A 16670-nucleotide genomic window follows, 5' to 3' on the forward strand; every position below is an offset into this window, starting at 1 on the left:
TAGAACAAACCATTACTACTTCAAAGGATTCTCTTTATAAATGGAACACTGTTATAGATATTTAAACATATTATGCCCAATGTGGAGTCTCACTTATCTTGAAGCCATATGGAAAGAAATGAGTTAATAGTCTATGATTTTTAAGTAAGAGATGCCGCTAAATCATAACTTTAATACATCTTATTCCATTTTAAAATTTGAACTTGGTACAATACTTCCCAACATTAGCACGTTCAATTCCAATTCCGGAAAACATCAAGTCATGTGTGTTGCACAAGTCCTGGTGTGATTTTTGCCACGTTCATTGGCCCATCTGGTCCAGTCAGGGTCCCTGGCATCCTCTTATCTCACTTCTGATATGCTTTCCACGCCCTAGCCTAGCTGGTGTTTGAAAATGTGATCATATCATTGACAACTTAATATCGTCTATGGATTTTCATTGTTCTTAGACCAATGTCCGCAATCCTTAATGTGACCTCTAAGCTCTGCCTGACATGGTTCCCACGGCCCTCCCTAGCCTGCACACATGCTCCTCTTTCCTCAGCTCTCTAAATTCCACCCTCACTGGCTTCCTTCTTATACTTTAGGAATAGTCATAGCCCTCCAAGGGGTGCTCCTTTTGTCCAGTTAACTGTAACTCATTTCTCAGGTTATGGCACTTTCTGAGGGAGCCTTCTCCCCTACATCAAGCAAGTAGACTTTTTGTATGTTCTTTTTGTGTAGTTCATCCAGCACTTACTTGATTAATGTAAATTAGATCACTAATTAGTAAATTATTAATTAATGAGCTAATTATTTAGTGCCTGTCTTTCCGAAGGGCCTACACACACATTGAGGGCAGAAATGTTATCTTTCTTTTTCATTGTTCTGTCTTCAATTGCTTAGCAAAGTGCATGGCGTGGAGTAGACAACTGATAAAATAACTTCAGTGAGCTAAGACGAAAACTAGACCAAAAAAAATGGAGTCTTTTCATGTATGCCAGGTTTTATAGTCCTCAATTTCTCTTTATATTTCTTCTTAACCCACAAGCCTCCCTCTGTACCCAGTATATCTGCACCCTGATGGCCTCGGCCAGCACCCCGGGATGTTAACTCCTGTACAGCTGACAAGATCCTCAGTGTACACGGCTTGCTTAGTCATTCATTCACATCAATTTTCCCCCAAAGAAGTAGACTATATGTCAGGTTTTTCCAATGGTAATGATTTACTTTTATTATGATCAATATGAAAAGATCTACCTAGTTTAATAGACCCAGAAGCTTAAAAGAAAGATCAAGATCTGTAAAACCTCCAGGCAAACCAAAATAAGAAATCAAGAAAGTAAAGAAATGAAAAGTGAGCATTTTGAAACAAGGCCATCAACTTTCTCAACTAGTACATGTGTTCCAGGACATAGCTGGCAACGTGCTTGATTGCCAGCATGGTCTCCTCGCAGGTCGCCCGGATCTGGGATTCTGGAAGGAGAAAGCCATATTTGCCTTTATCCCTGAGTTCAAAGGTGAAGGAATATCTGATTCCTTGGTCATAAGCCCAGTCATCAGAGCCCCCAGCAGCAGGATCTGAAAATGTACAGACAGCAGTGAAAAAAAACTTTAAATCTAGAAAGGAGCTTTAAAAAATTGCCACTTTCTTTTTATCATTACAAATGTTTCACTATGCAAAATATTTTGAGTAAGCCAATTTTCTAGTAAATTGGATCATAAACGTTATGGGGCTATTTTAAAAAATTACTCCGATCTTATCATTAAACCTATCACAACTTCAGTTTGTAGAAATGATGTGTTTAATACCTCAGAAAGTATGTAATCTCTAATGCAAAATCTCAGTGTGCTTGTATGCTATGGTAAACTATACTCTATAGTGTGAAAGAATGTGTATCTCTCAGGAAAATAAGGAAAGCGACATGATGATTGGCAAGAGGAGAAGACTCTAAACCTGGCTGGAACTATGCCAAATGATAAGACTGAAGAAGCCTGAGGGCAGGGCTATGCCTTCATTTTCGTATCTTTAGTGTTTATCTAGCATAGGGCCTGGCATAGATAAAGTATTTGTTATTAATTTATTCAGTAACATCCATGTTGTCACGAGCACATAGAATATTAATTCATTCATTTGTTCATTTATTCATTCATCTATTTTTTTCAATCAACAATTGTATAGCCCTCACTGAACAGTAGGCTATGGGCTCAACTCTGAAGATGCCAGAACAAAGGAGAGATGTTGGCTCTGCCCTCCAAGGTCTTACAGTGTAATGGAAAAAGAAATCTAGTTGAACTGAAAAATACATGCACTAAGTTCACAACGTATAAATAGGTGGGCTGTCTCTGCTAGAAACCCCTTAAGAAAACATATGCCTCACATGATTCAGAGCAGTTCTTAAAAAATAATAAAAATAAACAGAATTGTATTCTGCATAAAGCCTTTAAAAAAATCCTGATAGCTCAGGACTGGAGCCTCCCCAACTGCACTAGAGGCCACTTGAGGATGAGATCCGGCCCTTTTTTATGTGTGTGTTTCAATTTCTTTCCAACCTCAGGCAGAAAGAAATCATTTGAAGGCAAAGGAAGATATATGTAGAAATTGAAAATAAGGCCTGTAGAATGTGCCTTCCAGAGAAATCTAAGCTGCAGCATCCATAGCTCTGGGGTCTAGTCCCTACCACTATAGCCACTTGCTGTCTCTAGCCACTCGCTTGCATACACTGAGTGATTGATTAGAGGGACTGATGTCTCTTGAAGTTGACTTGTGCTCAAGTAGCCCTGGTACCTGCCGCCTGTTTAGCCAAGAAAACACTCTGTCTTATGCTTTCCTCCAGCAATGGTTCTTTGAGATAAAACTTCATGTCATCACCTTGGGAAGTTAATCCCGATACCGTGGGGCTGGTTGGTCTTTGGGTGTGTTCCTTCCTTGTGCATCCTAATGTCACAGCCCTTAGCACCTGTATCACAAAAGACTGCTTATTTTTCCTGCTTTCCTGCTGCCAGTTCTTTAAAGAGACTGCCCTGATCTACCTCCTTCCTTTTCTCCTTTTATCTTTCCTTTTCTCTAATTTTACTTTCTTGTTCTCTTAGTGCCTAGTGAGGCCCTGTCACATAGTAAGTGCTCAGTAGATGCTTACAGAGAGCGAATGTCTCTGTGGGTTGAGAAGGATATTTTTCTCCCCTCCCTTTTTATTTTGAGACAGGATCCTGCTCTGTCTCTCAGGCTGGAGTGCAATGGTACAGTTATAGCTCACTATAACCTTGAACCCCTGGGCTCAAGTGACTCTCCCGCCTCAGCCTCCTGAGTAGCTGGGATTATAGGTGTGCATGACCAGCTACTTTTTAAATTTTTTTTAGAGACAAGATTACTGTGTTGCCTAGGCTTTACCACCTTTTTTGAACAGAAAACTGATTACATATTTTAGAAAAATTTGCTGTGAGGCAAAAGCCACATGCTTTAAACTGTCAGAAAGGCCTCAGGAATTATTTGTTGGCTGTTTAGGCACACGGTTCTTTGCAAAGTTCTGAAGGCAAGACTCACAGATTGTTGTAGCTCCTGGGCCATATGTGTACTTGGTGCCGTGCAGTGTGGCAAGTTCATTCACGGCAGCTTTAGCCAGGGAATTCTGCAAAAGAATCAGCAATAAGTAAGTAAATAAATAAAAGCGCACTGTCAAACAAACACCCTGTACGTTATTTTTAAGCCATTCGAACCATGTAAGTAACCGTTTGGATAGTATTATACGCCTATTTACCACTCATTTTCACCTTTCTGCTTAACCTAGTTATATGATCCCAGTAATTCTTGTGCAAGGATGTCTTCCCTAACACCCTCCCCAAGCATTTGCTCTCAGCCTCTATTTATCTTATCTCTGGAGCTTGTAAGAGAAAAGCAGGGGACAAGGAAGCCTTTATGGCTGGTCAAAGAAGTTGTCCACCTCTTTGGAGGGAAATAAACCAACACACACATGTGCAAAAACCCAAAGAAAACTAAACAAAAAAACGCTTGGCAATGTGGCAGGTGATAAAGCCAGATTAAGTTATGATAGTGTTGTGTGAGTTAGGGCAGGAGCATTAGAAACTGCACATAGGATTGGCTAGTCAATGCAATATTCAGTGCCAGCATAGAAGTGCTTAGGAATTGGCAGTTCCAAGGATGAGTGGTAGCTCCAGCTTGGAAAATGTTTAGACTAAGGAGTTAGAGAATATTCATTCTATTTCAAAATGCAGAACATTTGAATTTCAGAATTTAAAAAAGTTGTTAAGTATTCACTTACGTGTATTCTTTTCTCTTAGAAGCAGCATCAACTTCTCATAAGAAACATTGCCCTCCAGTTCCCTGCACCCCATTCCTAGGAAAAGGCTCTCTGCACTCAGAAACTCTGTGGTAAAACTCCACTGACATACTGCCTATTTAAATAAAACACTTGAGAAACAAGGCCTGGCTCAGCTGTTTGGCGAATACAGATTTGAAAAAACAAGTTGTTTACTGCAGGAGAATTAGCCATAATTCATTTTGGTTATGAAACTGGCTATATTTCATACTTGGCATGGTAATTACTTCTTCTACATATGCCTGGAAAACTATGAGGTTGGTGATAAAATCAGAATAATATGATTTTCACAAAGTAGCAGTTTTCGTTCCCTTATTCTAATGTTGAAACCAGTTTTAGTAGAGTCTTATGTCAAACTGATGAGGGCATGTCTGTAAGACTTCAAGGATTCCAGCTCCTAAAGCATTAATGCTTCATCGGCCAGGTGGCAAATTAGAAAACTTAAAAAGATTTATAAAATGTAAGTCATTATTTTCTGTCTGGTCCACTGAAATGATGCAATCCGTTTCCAGGAACTAACATTATTCTCAGAGTTTTGGGACGGTACTTGCCAATTGTAGGGTTCCATTTTCCTATTTCCAAACTGAAAAACTAAGACATGCTTTCTCTAACTGCATGGAATCTTTACTGTTGTGGCCTAAATACATTGCTCCTCTTGTTTGTTCTCGTTGAAACAAAGACACTGGATTTAGATCTTTTCTTAACCCTTTGGTATAGGTTTCATTGCCAGTTGAAATCAGAACAAGCTATAAACATTACATAATACTCATAATAGATTTAAAACCATCTTCTAGAGATGTGAAACATGGTGAGGGAATAGTTCTTTTTGTAGATAAACATGATATTTTCTACCATTCTACAATTTCTTTAACTTGCCATTTATCAAAGGAAGTCTCTAGTTAGTTATTTTTCTGGAAGGCAGAACCTCTGATCTTAAAGAATTCTTATTCCTTCCCTGGTTGCCTTCTTCAGGCTTTCCTTCAATTTTTCCTTAACACTTGAATTATTATTTTTAGTTAGAAGAAATATGATTCTTCAAGATTAGTTCTAAACATGAAAAGTTATGAAGACTTGAGAAGATTTAATAGTCATTGTCATTATCTATTGGATTTAAGTGTTGATTATCTTTCAAGTCTCTCAACATATTTACGTGCAATGTAATAATACAGTTTTCAGACAAACCAAACGGGGCTACTTGAGATCTGTTATCTCTTTCAACTTAATATCTTATCAATTTAGTCATGATTTCCATTAAAGCCACAGGGAAATGTTTAGCTGGCCTTTTCTCAAACTATACTCTGGGCAGGTAAAGTCACATCTGAGTTTTCTCTGCGCCTTCATTGACATCTTTTGGAAGCAGTTGCTCTATTTTTGATGCTGAAGCAATATCTGAGGTTGATGTGAGCTTAAAAAGGTTGCCATTTTATTCCCCTCACTGGTGCACATTGGAAGGACATTTAGTTTGTGCCTAAGTTCTCAGCTCTTGTCCTCAGTTGCTCTCACATCTTGATATCCACCTCATTTCTCATCTTCTGAAGATCACCTCATCACCACATCTTCAATGGCTCTATCCTCTATTGAAGTCAGACCTCTTTTGGCTAAAACAGTTGTTGCAAACCAGCTCTGGCCTTGTCTCTCAGGCCACATCATTTGTTGTGCATTCCCGAGTTCCTTCTGAGGTAGATTTTCCTGAATTACTTCCCTATACACTATTTCTTGCTTCTCCTGACCTCCATGACTGTGGGTACCCTTTTCTCTTCACTGGAATCCTCTTTCTCTCTTTGCTAATATGAAGAATTGCTATTGTTTTTCCAGATTCAGTTTTAGTGTTATCTTCTTTGTGAAGTTGCCCCTACTTTCAAAGGAAGCACTGAGCACCTCTCTTTTTTGGGGGCTCACACTTTTATCAGGATTTACTGTGTGCTATAATCAGTTGTTTTTGCATCTATTTCCTCTCCAGGTGAGCTTCTTGAAGGAAGGAATTGTTGGCTATTCATTTTGTATCCCCAGCAGATTGCACAGCACCTAAAACATAGTTGACCGAGTCTAACACTCGAGCTTAGGGGCATTATGAATGGTCAAGATTTGGGTGGAGGTGCACAGCTCTGAGCTTTGCAGAGGCTGAACCCACCTGAGTGGTGATGGGGGATGCTTCTGGAGAGGGGAGTGCTACCATTTATTGATGGTTGATAGGTTGCCACATTTAGACATTGACGTCTTCTGTGCATTTTACTTACTTCTATTAATTTTTTAATAAAGGAAGTCTATGGATCCTCTCTCTCATCCCCTCCAAGGCCAAAAGACAAAAAAAGTCAGAAGAGACATTAATCAAATAAAATATCATATTTTAAATTCCAATTATGTTAACAAAAATCCCTGGAATCAGTGTGGGTCTTTTCTTTAGAAGAGTTCAAATAATTTCACAAATGTTACTCATTTATCTTCTCAACATTATCTGTCCACATTTCACTGACACAGAATTTTCTAGCAGAATGGAATGCCATCTGGGTCAGCAAGCTCAGTGGGAATGTTCCAATCAACCTGGATGACTGACCCCTGCCAAGAATGGTAGAGAGAAAGGTAATTCTTGCATTTGCTACAGTGTTAGAGTGGTAACTCTTTTCCCTTGCATGTTTCTGTAAAAAGAGATGAGGGCAGATGATGGAAGACCCAAGAAGCAACAACACCGCAGAGAGCTCGGTCCATATCTTGAAACTCCAATTAGTGACAATTGCTATACCACTTGCCATTTGAGGGACCTCTTACATTGTTTCTCAGTGGATTCAAAATCAGAACTAACATTTACATAAAAACTTAGGCTTTACAAAGAGCTCTTGATAAGGGCTAGATATTTTTATCCCCATTTCACAGATAAAAGAACTAAAACTCACAGACGATGAAAGAACTTGCTCAAGGGCACACAGCCCCATAAGTGGCTGACTTGAGCTAGGTTCTTCTTTCTTTAAATCCTCTGCTCTTTTTCACTTCTCCTTGTGGCCTTGGAATACTTCAAAAGAAGTGTTGCTGGAGCTGGTTTTACCAATTGTAAAGAACAGAAGGAAGCTAAATATAAACCAGCCTCAGAGAACAATTTGCTTTCAGTTAAGGCCAAACATGGTCAGCCTTTATTAATCCTTAGCTATGAATTTCCTACGACATCTTATGCATGTTCTCTTTTGTCATCTGTTTCCTCGAAAAGAGGCCTTGGTCCTAGAGCAAAAGACAAAGTGAGTCTAAAATGTCACATCTAGCTCACAGCCCAAGAGACAAAGTAAAAGCTAGTATAATGCTTCTCCAGGTGTGGAGTTTCAAGGACCTGGTGAGATGAATAAGGAGAGGATATTCTTTTCCACTGACCTGCGTTCCCAGGTAATATATGATAAAGGAGCTCCCCCTTCATGACTGTGCACATAGGCCTCATTCCAATCTCTTGTACAAGGCCAGCATCATGACAGGCAGCTGCCTTTTCTAATCTTCCAGTGGCCCATTATTACAGTATAAGAAAACGAAAGCTCCAAACCAACTATAAGGTATAAAACAATTGAAAAGAAATTTTCTGTAGAGCTTTGTTTCTAACTGGAAGTTCTGAGTTTAGCCATCCCTATGGGTGAATATTTGTGATAAGGGAAGCATCAAAACGATCCTTAACTGCAGTTTCCTTCCTTCTGTCCTGTGATAATGGGTAACTCACACCACGGGACCAATAAGAAATTTAACTTTTATAATTTTGGTGCAAAAGAAGAAGGCCTTACGGTCCATAAGCAGGCACCAAGGAGGAAGCATTTGAGACCTGAAAAAACAAATATGTTTTGAGAAAAAGGAGGCCGTGAGATTAGAGAAGGGCAAAGAGTTAGGAAAAAGTTTGGCTTAGGAGAGCCAGGCCTGCCGATTTCCACAGAACCCACGGGGAGTGTGGGAATGCTTTCACTGATGAAAACCAGACTTTTTCTTTGACTGATCTGCATACATATTTTTAAGCTCTTTGAAATTCAGGGGAAATGTGAAGTGTGAGTCAGCTGAAATTGCAAAGCCCAGACAGTTTATTTATTTATTATTTATTTTTCTGGTGGAAGTGGATTTTCTCCCAAATAAATAAATAAATAAATACTGTGTACTGGGGGATCTGCAGGTTCTCTTGCACTTGAGATTGGCAGAACATCTCAAGTATAAGATCCTGTGAAAGAACAAGTATAAGATCCTGTGAAAGGCAAGAGCCTTTGTTCAGGAATGTGACTCTGTTCTTATCTTTATTGAAAGCAAGTTTCTCAACCTTGGCACTCTTGACATTTTGGGCTGGATAATTCTTTGTTGGGGATGGGGGGGCTGTTTTGTGCATTGTAGGGTGTTGATCCACCTCCCCTGGCTCTTACCCGCTAAATACCAGCAGAGCTCAACAGTTATGACAACCAGAGATGTCTCCCAAACACTGCCAAATGTTATCTGGAGGTGGAGGGGGCAAAATTAGTTGAAATGGAAGTCATATAAAAGATTTAATTATGGTAAACTAGAATTTATTTTAGGAAAAAGATTAAAAAGAAGGACAACTGATTTTCAAGGTGCTATGAGAATGCCTTTTTCTCTGCTGATGACATTACAGGTATCTTTTAAACATCTCTGCTAGGTGACTCTTGCTAAAACATCACTTTATTCCCAGAATTTTTAGGCTTAGCAAAAAATACAACACGGACCAGTTAAGTTTAAATTTCAGATAAACAATATTTTTTTCAGTATAAGTCTGTCTCATGAAATATTTTGACATGCTTATAGTAAAAACTGTTTGTTTGGATTCCAAATTCTATTGGAAGTCTTGTATTGGATCTGCAATCCTCTTTTCCAGGTCCCTGGCTCTGGGGCCCACTGTGACACAGGATTCATCCTGGAATTCAAGTGCTGACACAACCTGGTCACCTCATTGATTGGCCTTTGCCCCCACTCTTCCCTAAGGAGAACACTCAATGCAGGATGACCCCTTCTACTTCCTTCCTCAACTTCATCTTGCAGTTTCACCATAGGCCATTTGTTGGCTCTTTCTCCGCCTAAAACACCCAATTCCTTTCTCTGCCACTCAAATCCTGCCCAGATTTCAAAGCTCAGAGCAAATTGCAGCCCCTCTCTATAATCTTCACTGAACAGCTTCAGCAAACACAGCCATTTCCCTCTCCTGAATTTTTACTACTGCACATAATTGGAAACTCCTAATTCTGTTCTCCTTTTGCGTGGTTTCTGGTACCCAGGTCTCAATTTCAGTAGGATTATAAGTTCTCAGTGGCAGGAAACATACTTTATAATGAGCACTTAATAGACAGGGTCTTGCTCTGTCATCCAGGTTGGAGTGCAGTAGCATGATGCCTCACTGCAACCGCTGCCTCCCGGGTTCAAACGATTCTCATGCCTCAGCCTCTCAAGGAGCTGAAACTACAGGAGTGTACCACCACATCCAGCTAAATTTTTGTATTTTTAGTAGGGAAGAGGACTCGCTATGTTGGCCAGGGTGGTCTTGAACTCTGGAACTCAAGTGATCCTCCTGCCTTGGCCTCCCAAAGTGCTGGGATTATAGGCATGAGCCACCGGGCCTGGCCATGAAATTTCTGATGATTGATAAGCCATGTACTGACCAGGTCCAGTAGGATAATTTCATCAGGCCAAGAAGCCACTTAAAGCTCATAATGGTGAATAAGCAACTAGTTTCTTAAATAAATTCTGTGTTTGTCATTTAAAATTTTTGTCTTTTAAGTGAGAGTATAAATTCAGAGAAAATTCCTGCAGCAGATGTTTTGTGCCTAAAGCTCTGTTGACCTGAGCTGCTCATAGCCTGCCTGAAAGCAGAATTGTGGCTTACTACTTTTGCTATTAGGCAGGGACATACTGCAGCTGTGATGGGTGATACGCGTGGGTGTGTGCATGGTGCTGCAATTGTCCGCCTTCTAATCACAATATTTCTTCCCTCTGATTTTTATGTTTGTCTTTAATAATAGTCTTGCATTACACTCACATGCTTGAGGAGTGCCATGGACTTCTATCTTAGTGATGCCTTAATTAAAACTTCAGTTAAGAGGCAGTGACTGAGGCACCACTGGACTGGAAGATGTTAGAATTTAGAATTAGCTTTCTATCTTTTGATCACATTTAACAATTTTTGAGAAACTCTGTCATAGTTCTTCTTCCGGTTACTGTTATCTTTCTCTTGGTTAATGAATATACATCTCTCCAAAGAATGTGCCAGAATCATAAAGACTAGGCCATGAGAAGTTAGTATCTCAGCTAACTGGAGTACTTCTTTAGTAATGTCCAGAGGCAGAGGTAATTACGATGTACTGTTTGGAATTAAAGACTTTCTGATGAATGTTCTTTTGCAAAACAGTTATATGGGGTACCACCGTAGAATTGGCCATGTCAGTGTGTGTCTGTGTGTCTTTGGAAATTGTGGCAGCCTGGAAGATTCTTCAGGAGCCAATAGCTTTAGACCTAGGGCTACCCTGACTACTAGCGTTGGCTTTGCCAAGCCTTCCATGTCTCAGCTGGAAAATGAGAACAGAACCAGAGAATTTCTAAGACTTTTCTAGCCATAACATTCTTTGCTTCGAGTGCAAAGAAATGGTGCAAGACCCATGCCCTGGACTGGCACCTTTATGCAGGGCACTCTGCTTTTCATTTTGTTAATCTGTGGAGAGGGACAAGATACTTTTTGGCTGGATATTCCTCTGGCTTCCCATTTTTCACTATTAACAGTGCCATGTAGGCATCTTTGCAGGGGAAGGTGTACCAAAGACTGGGAGCTTCCTCCTACCCAATAAGTGCAGCCATATGGCTAGGTTTGAGAGGCTTTTCTCCCAGTTTTAATTTCTCTGATAATAATGAGCTTGCAGAATTCAATATTTCATTGTCCTTTAGAATTTTGGAAATCTAAATTCATTTTGTTTTCTTCTAAGTCTTAAACTTACTTCGAAGGTAGTGGCAACTTTATTTTAAAGAGGTCTACACTGAGACACTGGACAATTTATGAGGCCATTAGAAGCTCATAGTGCACTTTGTATCCTTGCTTTAAACAATAGAATATGGGTAAAAGCAGTTTGCAAATAGGAAGGCATTATATGTGTGAGATATTCTTGTTATTCCATTACCTTTTACTGCTCTGCTAAAGATATCTTTTCTTAGTTTTCTCTATAATCCATATAATGCTTTTCCTGTTCCTTGGTCTTCATTGGTCTTTTGCATTCTTATGTCTGCCTTTCTTTCTTCTGAAGGTTGTCTCATGATATGAGCAATTATTAGGCAAGCTACATGTAAAATCATTCAGAAATGAAGCCACATACATTTTTATCATGATTTAGAAATCAAAGGACTGTTGCTTATAGAATGTCCTAAATTTGGGCTGAAAATGCCAACATAAGCATAAAATAATTTCCTTTGGTCTAGTCTTATTCTCCTTGAAATATATTTTCTGCTATAAATATAATCATAATTTTTATCGGTATAAAGAGAAATAGAAATCTTATGTATATGAATGACTTGGCAGAACGCTGTATAAGTCCTCATTGTTTCTTTTACATTTTAATGTGGTATGATGTAAGAATTCATCTTCTTAATGTTTTACTAAACTTTGTTTTCTGCAGCAGAGTTACATTTCTCGATGTAAGAACTAATATGGAAGCACTAGATTTGCGTGGAAAATTAACTTTTCTAAACCAAGACTTATAATTTTCCCTTTGAAATCCTCATTACAAATAAAAACTGTAAAAATGTTAATATTGATACTTTTGAGAGACTTATCTTTTATCTATACAGATATTTGTAATTATACTATAGTTAGTTAATGAGCTTGTTTTAGCAAAATATGCTTTGGAAATAAGTAAATTGGAATTCTACAAAACAAAAAGTTGGAAGGATCTCTAACTACTCAAAAGATTAAAGTTGCTTTGGTGTGCTAAACTAAATTCAGACAGCAAATGAATCACATAATCAAATAACAGTCACCTTAAGTGGCATGCCACTTACTAGTAGCATTTAAATATTTCTTTTAAGATAACTAGAGAAAATATTAATCTTAGAGAAAATTACTGGAAATTAAAATAACTTTTAAATCAATGAGTGTGATATATCAAATTAAGTTTTTGTAATTTAGTCACCTGTCTTGTACTCTGGTAAAGATAAAAATAGCATGTACTTTTATTTGAACTTTTTAGTTTTATATGTGTAGAAACAAACATCCAAGATAAGATTATTTTGTGGCTTGTGCTTTTTCTTCTTTTGAGAATAGATTATGAATATTTTACTTGGGTAGAATTCTTTTTATTATACTTTTTGGCAATTAGAATTTAGCAATAATTTTGGAGGACAGGATTTTGAATAGTATCTCTTTTACTGTTACCTCTCCTTGATTTTAAACAAAGAAGTGACTCTTAGGGAAGAGTATCAGTGACTCGTGTTCTGTTGGAACATTTTTACACCATTTGGGACACATGTGAATTGGCCCATTAAACCTGCTAACTCTGAGACTTGTTTCTTTTACTGGAGAAAACTCCCTTAGAAAGTAGCAAAAATTATTCATAATATTCTAAAGGCAGAACTTACTTGCTTTTTTTTTTTTTTTTGGAAAGGATGATTTGGAGACTTTTAGGGTAGCCCAGATTTTGGTTATTATTGTATACAACCAGTGGCAACAAAGCTGTATCATCACTAAAAGGGCTTAAACTTATTCCTCGAATAAGAAAATGTACTGAATAAGAAAATTTTGGCAGCTCAGCTTCCAGGAACACTTTAAGCTTTATTCTGTTAGTGTTGGTCTTTTAGTATTTATGTCTAAAACTAGTTGATATTGAAGTAAACTGGATATATTTGTTATTGCTACCCTTAATGTGTTTTATAATTTTAATTTTTATATTTTAATTATTAACTCATTAGTATGTAGTTATGACTTTGACTTTTTCTCTTCTGATATGGCCCAACTGAAACATATTTACATAAGTTATACAAGCTGCATACCCCCACCTCCTCTCTTCTGGTGGCCAGAATTTTTGGACAGAAATGAGGAGCCAACCATATCCATCTCCGGGACAGCAGGACTGTGAGCACTCGCTGGGAACACACACAGACCAAGCTTAGGTAAAAAACTGAAATGTTTAGTGGTGCTAATTTTTTTTTTTTTTTTGGCCACAGGTGGGGAAAATGAAAAGCTTTTTGAAAAATTGTATTTTTTTAAAAGAAAAGGATGCATATAACTATTAGCTATCAATTTTCTAAGAGACTGGGTTTTTTTTTTTTTATTCTTTTCAAAATATATACAGCATTACATATTTTATTTGGTCTCTGAAAGACTGAATCTGAAAGTATAAAACAACAATTTTCAATTTTAAAGTTATTGGGTCTTCAAATTTATGCATTTAGGTAAGCCAAATATCCATGTCATTATCTGAGTGAAATACATTTCTTTTTTGGGGCACAACTCAATCACTTTAAATCTTAAATTTGTTCTTTTGTTTATTGGTGCCAACTTCTGGTGGCCAGATGTTTCATAAATTAAATATTCTTTGAAGGATTCAGACATGCTTATTTTAAAAAATTATTCATTGACATGTGATATTTCTCAATGAGAATAGTTATAAAACTCATTATTTAACTGCTCAAGTGACTATCTTTTGATTGTTTAATAAGAATCCTAGTTTTTTTGATGTCAGGAATTCTTACATTTCTTTGCTGTATTCCCTGTATGTAGTGAAGACTCATTCACATTATTTGTTCATTGATTGATTTACTTATGAGCCTCACCAATCAAAAAGTGAAATAAACAATTTTAGTGTCTCATGACTAAACCTGATATCACCCAAATGTGACAAATTCCTAATGATATCTGCTATGCTCTGCTGCACTCTGGATCTGTGTCAAATCCAACTCAGGGCAGCTTGACAAAACTGACTAGAAAAAAAAAATGTATGTGATCAAGCAACTTTGTTGATTATCTCAAATGCACCTGAAATCATCATGTAAGTCACTATTGTGGTGAAGCCAGAGGAAATGGAACTATTGTCATTTTGAAGATTAGTCAATAAATCACATGTGGGAAGCAATTTCCTGCACCAAAATTGTATTTCTTTTAGCCAACTCCAGATTCCTTATAAATCTATAATAAGTTTTTCACTTCTACTACCAAAAAATCAATAAAGGGACTTCCAGAAAGTGTTCTTATAATGATTTTTTTTTTCAGGATTAGAATTAAAAAAAACCTCAACAGTAAAATTTCATACCCATTACTATGATACTTACCAACTCAACGTTATTGGTACCGAGTTTGTAATCATATGAGTAAGGGTAGAGCATCATTTGGGAGTATGAGTGGATTGTCAGATATGCCTTGATGGAAGAGAGGTGGTTGCGGATGAAATCAGCCAGGGCCTTGGTCTCCTTTTCAGACTCTGCAGCAGTTCCACAGTAAGTTTCATCACAGGGGTTTCGAGAGGCTCCGATTTCTGTAAAAACATATGATGTTAATGGCAAGGATTACCTACTGAAGTTCTTTTGGTGATGTTTTAAACTTTCAAATTAGGGAGTTGTTTTCTTAGGAGTCCTTATCAAGGAGTCCTTAAAGTTGTCCCAATTATGTATATATTAAATAGTATAATATCCACTTAATCACAAGATTAGGATGGTATGTTTTTAAACTAATGTGGTAAAAAGTTGCATGTAGAATCACCAATGTGTCTCTGTGTAGTATTACATGATGAGATCAATATAGTCTAAGAAAATTAACAAGTAGGGGACAAACTAATATCTATAAAAAATTATTACTATGATCATTCTTAATTGCATTACAATTTATTTAAATAATTATTTATTTAATGGCTGTTTCCTTCTCTAGGCTATACCTTCCATGAGTAGTAGAATTATATCTGGTTTGTTTAGCTTTATATCTTCAGCATCTAGCACAGCTGGAAATGCAACAGAGTTCTCAATATATTTTGGTCAAATGAATTAAATGGTTTTTTTGGGGGGGTGCTTTTAGAAAGTTCAAATTCTAAAATATTAAACTCTACAGTTTTTCTTATTTTAGACACTGCTGTGTTTTCTTATTTTTTCTCTTATGTTTTTCAACTGATACAAGCAAAATGGCCAGCTAGATACTTACTGCACCAACCAGCATCAAAATTTCTGTTGAGGTCTGTGCCAAAGCAGCTAGAGCCAGCATGGGTGGAGCGAGTCTTTCTCCACAATCGGTTCTGAAAGTGGACTGTATGGTTAGGACATAGATAATAAAAAGAGGTTGGTTTTAATTTCATTAGCCTCTCTCAGTATTGGTGCATATACCTTGGTCCAGGTGTAGATGTAGCCATCGACATTGACCACAGGGAGGACATAAAAGTCTAACTTGTCAAGAAGCTCTGTCATGTGGATCTCACGTCCATAGGTACGAACAGCCTGTATGTGAATTATGAAGAGAAATTTCATGGAAACATGGAATGTATGATGCTGTTAAAATTTACAAAGACTGATGAATGTTAACTTTAGTAAGCAGTATTTCCTATTCGGGTGGACAATATTAATATTTTAAAAGCAATCAGCAAATTACTACCAATACTTGTTATATTTTTATTTAGAATTGTTATTCCTAATTCTTCTCTGTTTCTATGATACTTCTATTGTGTCCATATATAACTCACAGAATGATTACTTTTTATTTTAACTTTTTAATTTAATGAGAAACCCTTAATTAAAGACTTCTAAAGAACATGCATACTCTTTCTTTTAAGATAACAACTACAATACTTTCTTCAAAGTTAGTAGGGTATTAATGTAACATTTAGTTCTAGTAAATAAGAGGTGTCTGTTGATAGCTATGCATGTTCCAAATAATGCCATTTAGAAATGTATTTTCTGTGAAACCTTCTGTAGATGATCTCACTAGAGGGAAAGTTCAATATGAAAAGGTAGTGAGAATGCCTCTCATAATCAGTGAGCTTACACTCATGGATTTTGGGGAGGTTCTCACCAACACTCCAGGCTGCATAGTGATGGGAGTCTCTATTATTGTCTTTCTCATTAAGGGACAATCCTGTAGCCCTTGTTAAGTAATGCAGATACTTGTCTATGAATGAAGGACATCTTGCCCATTTAATATATTCTCTTAGTCACAGTGCCCCTGTTCCAGCATATTATTAAGCTTAAATTCAACCCTTCCCTAGGCTTACTTGAATAAACTTTAAAATAGATCAGATTTCTATGTGTGAACAGTTTTTACATACTCTTTGTAATTTTTATATATATATATATATATATATATATATAAATTAATTACAATATTACATGATAAAGCATGTGCTTTTTAGGTTAGAGGAGCTATATAATCATGTTCTTTTAATAGTT

At 37.2% G+C, this 16670-nt stretch overlaps 1 protein-coding gene across 1 annotated transcript in view; it reads right to left on the reverse strand.

The window, feature by feature from the left end:
- Positions 1-1186: 1186 nt before the first annotated feature.
- CPB1 (carboxypeptidase B1) overlaps positions 1187-16670 on the reverse strand; it is a 46801-nt gene continuing 31317 nt past the window's right edge. Inside the window, exons 8-12 of the mRNA XM_032263821.1 lie at positions 15615-15725; positions 15436-15526; positions 14577-14779; positions 3524-3608; positions 1187-1560 (exon numbers count right to left, since the gene is read on the reverse strand). Coding sequence (XP_032119712.1) covers positions 1373-1560; positions 3524-3608; positions 14577-14779; positions 15436-15526; positions 15615-15725 — 678 coding nt within the window. The 3' untranslated portion in view covers positions 1187-1372. The remainder of the gene's footprint in view (positions 1561-3523; positions 3609-14576; positions 14780-15435; positions 15527-15614; positions 15726-16670) is intronic.

The sequence above is a fragment of the Sapajus apella genome, unplaced genomic scaffold (genome assembly GCF_009761245.1).
Source record: "Sapajus apella isolate SASKATOON/1434 unplaced genomic scaffold, GSC_monkey_1.0 scaffold4, whole genome shotgun sequence".
In the NCBI taxonomy this organism is placed as follows: Eukaryota; Metazoa; Chordata; class Mammalia; order Primates; family Cebidae; genus Sapajus; species Sapajus apella.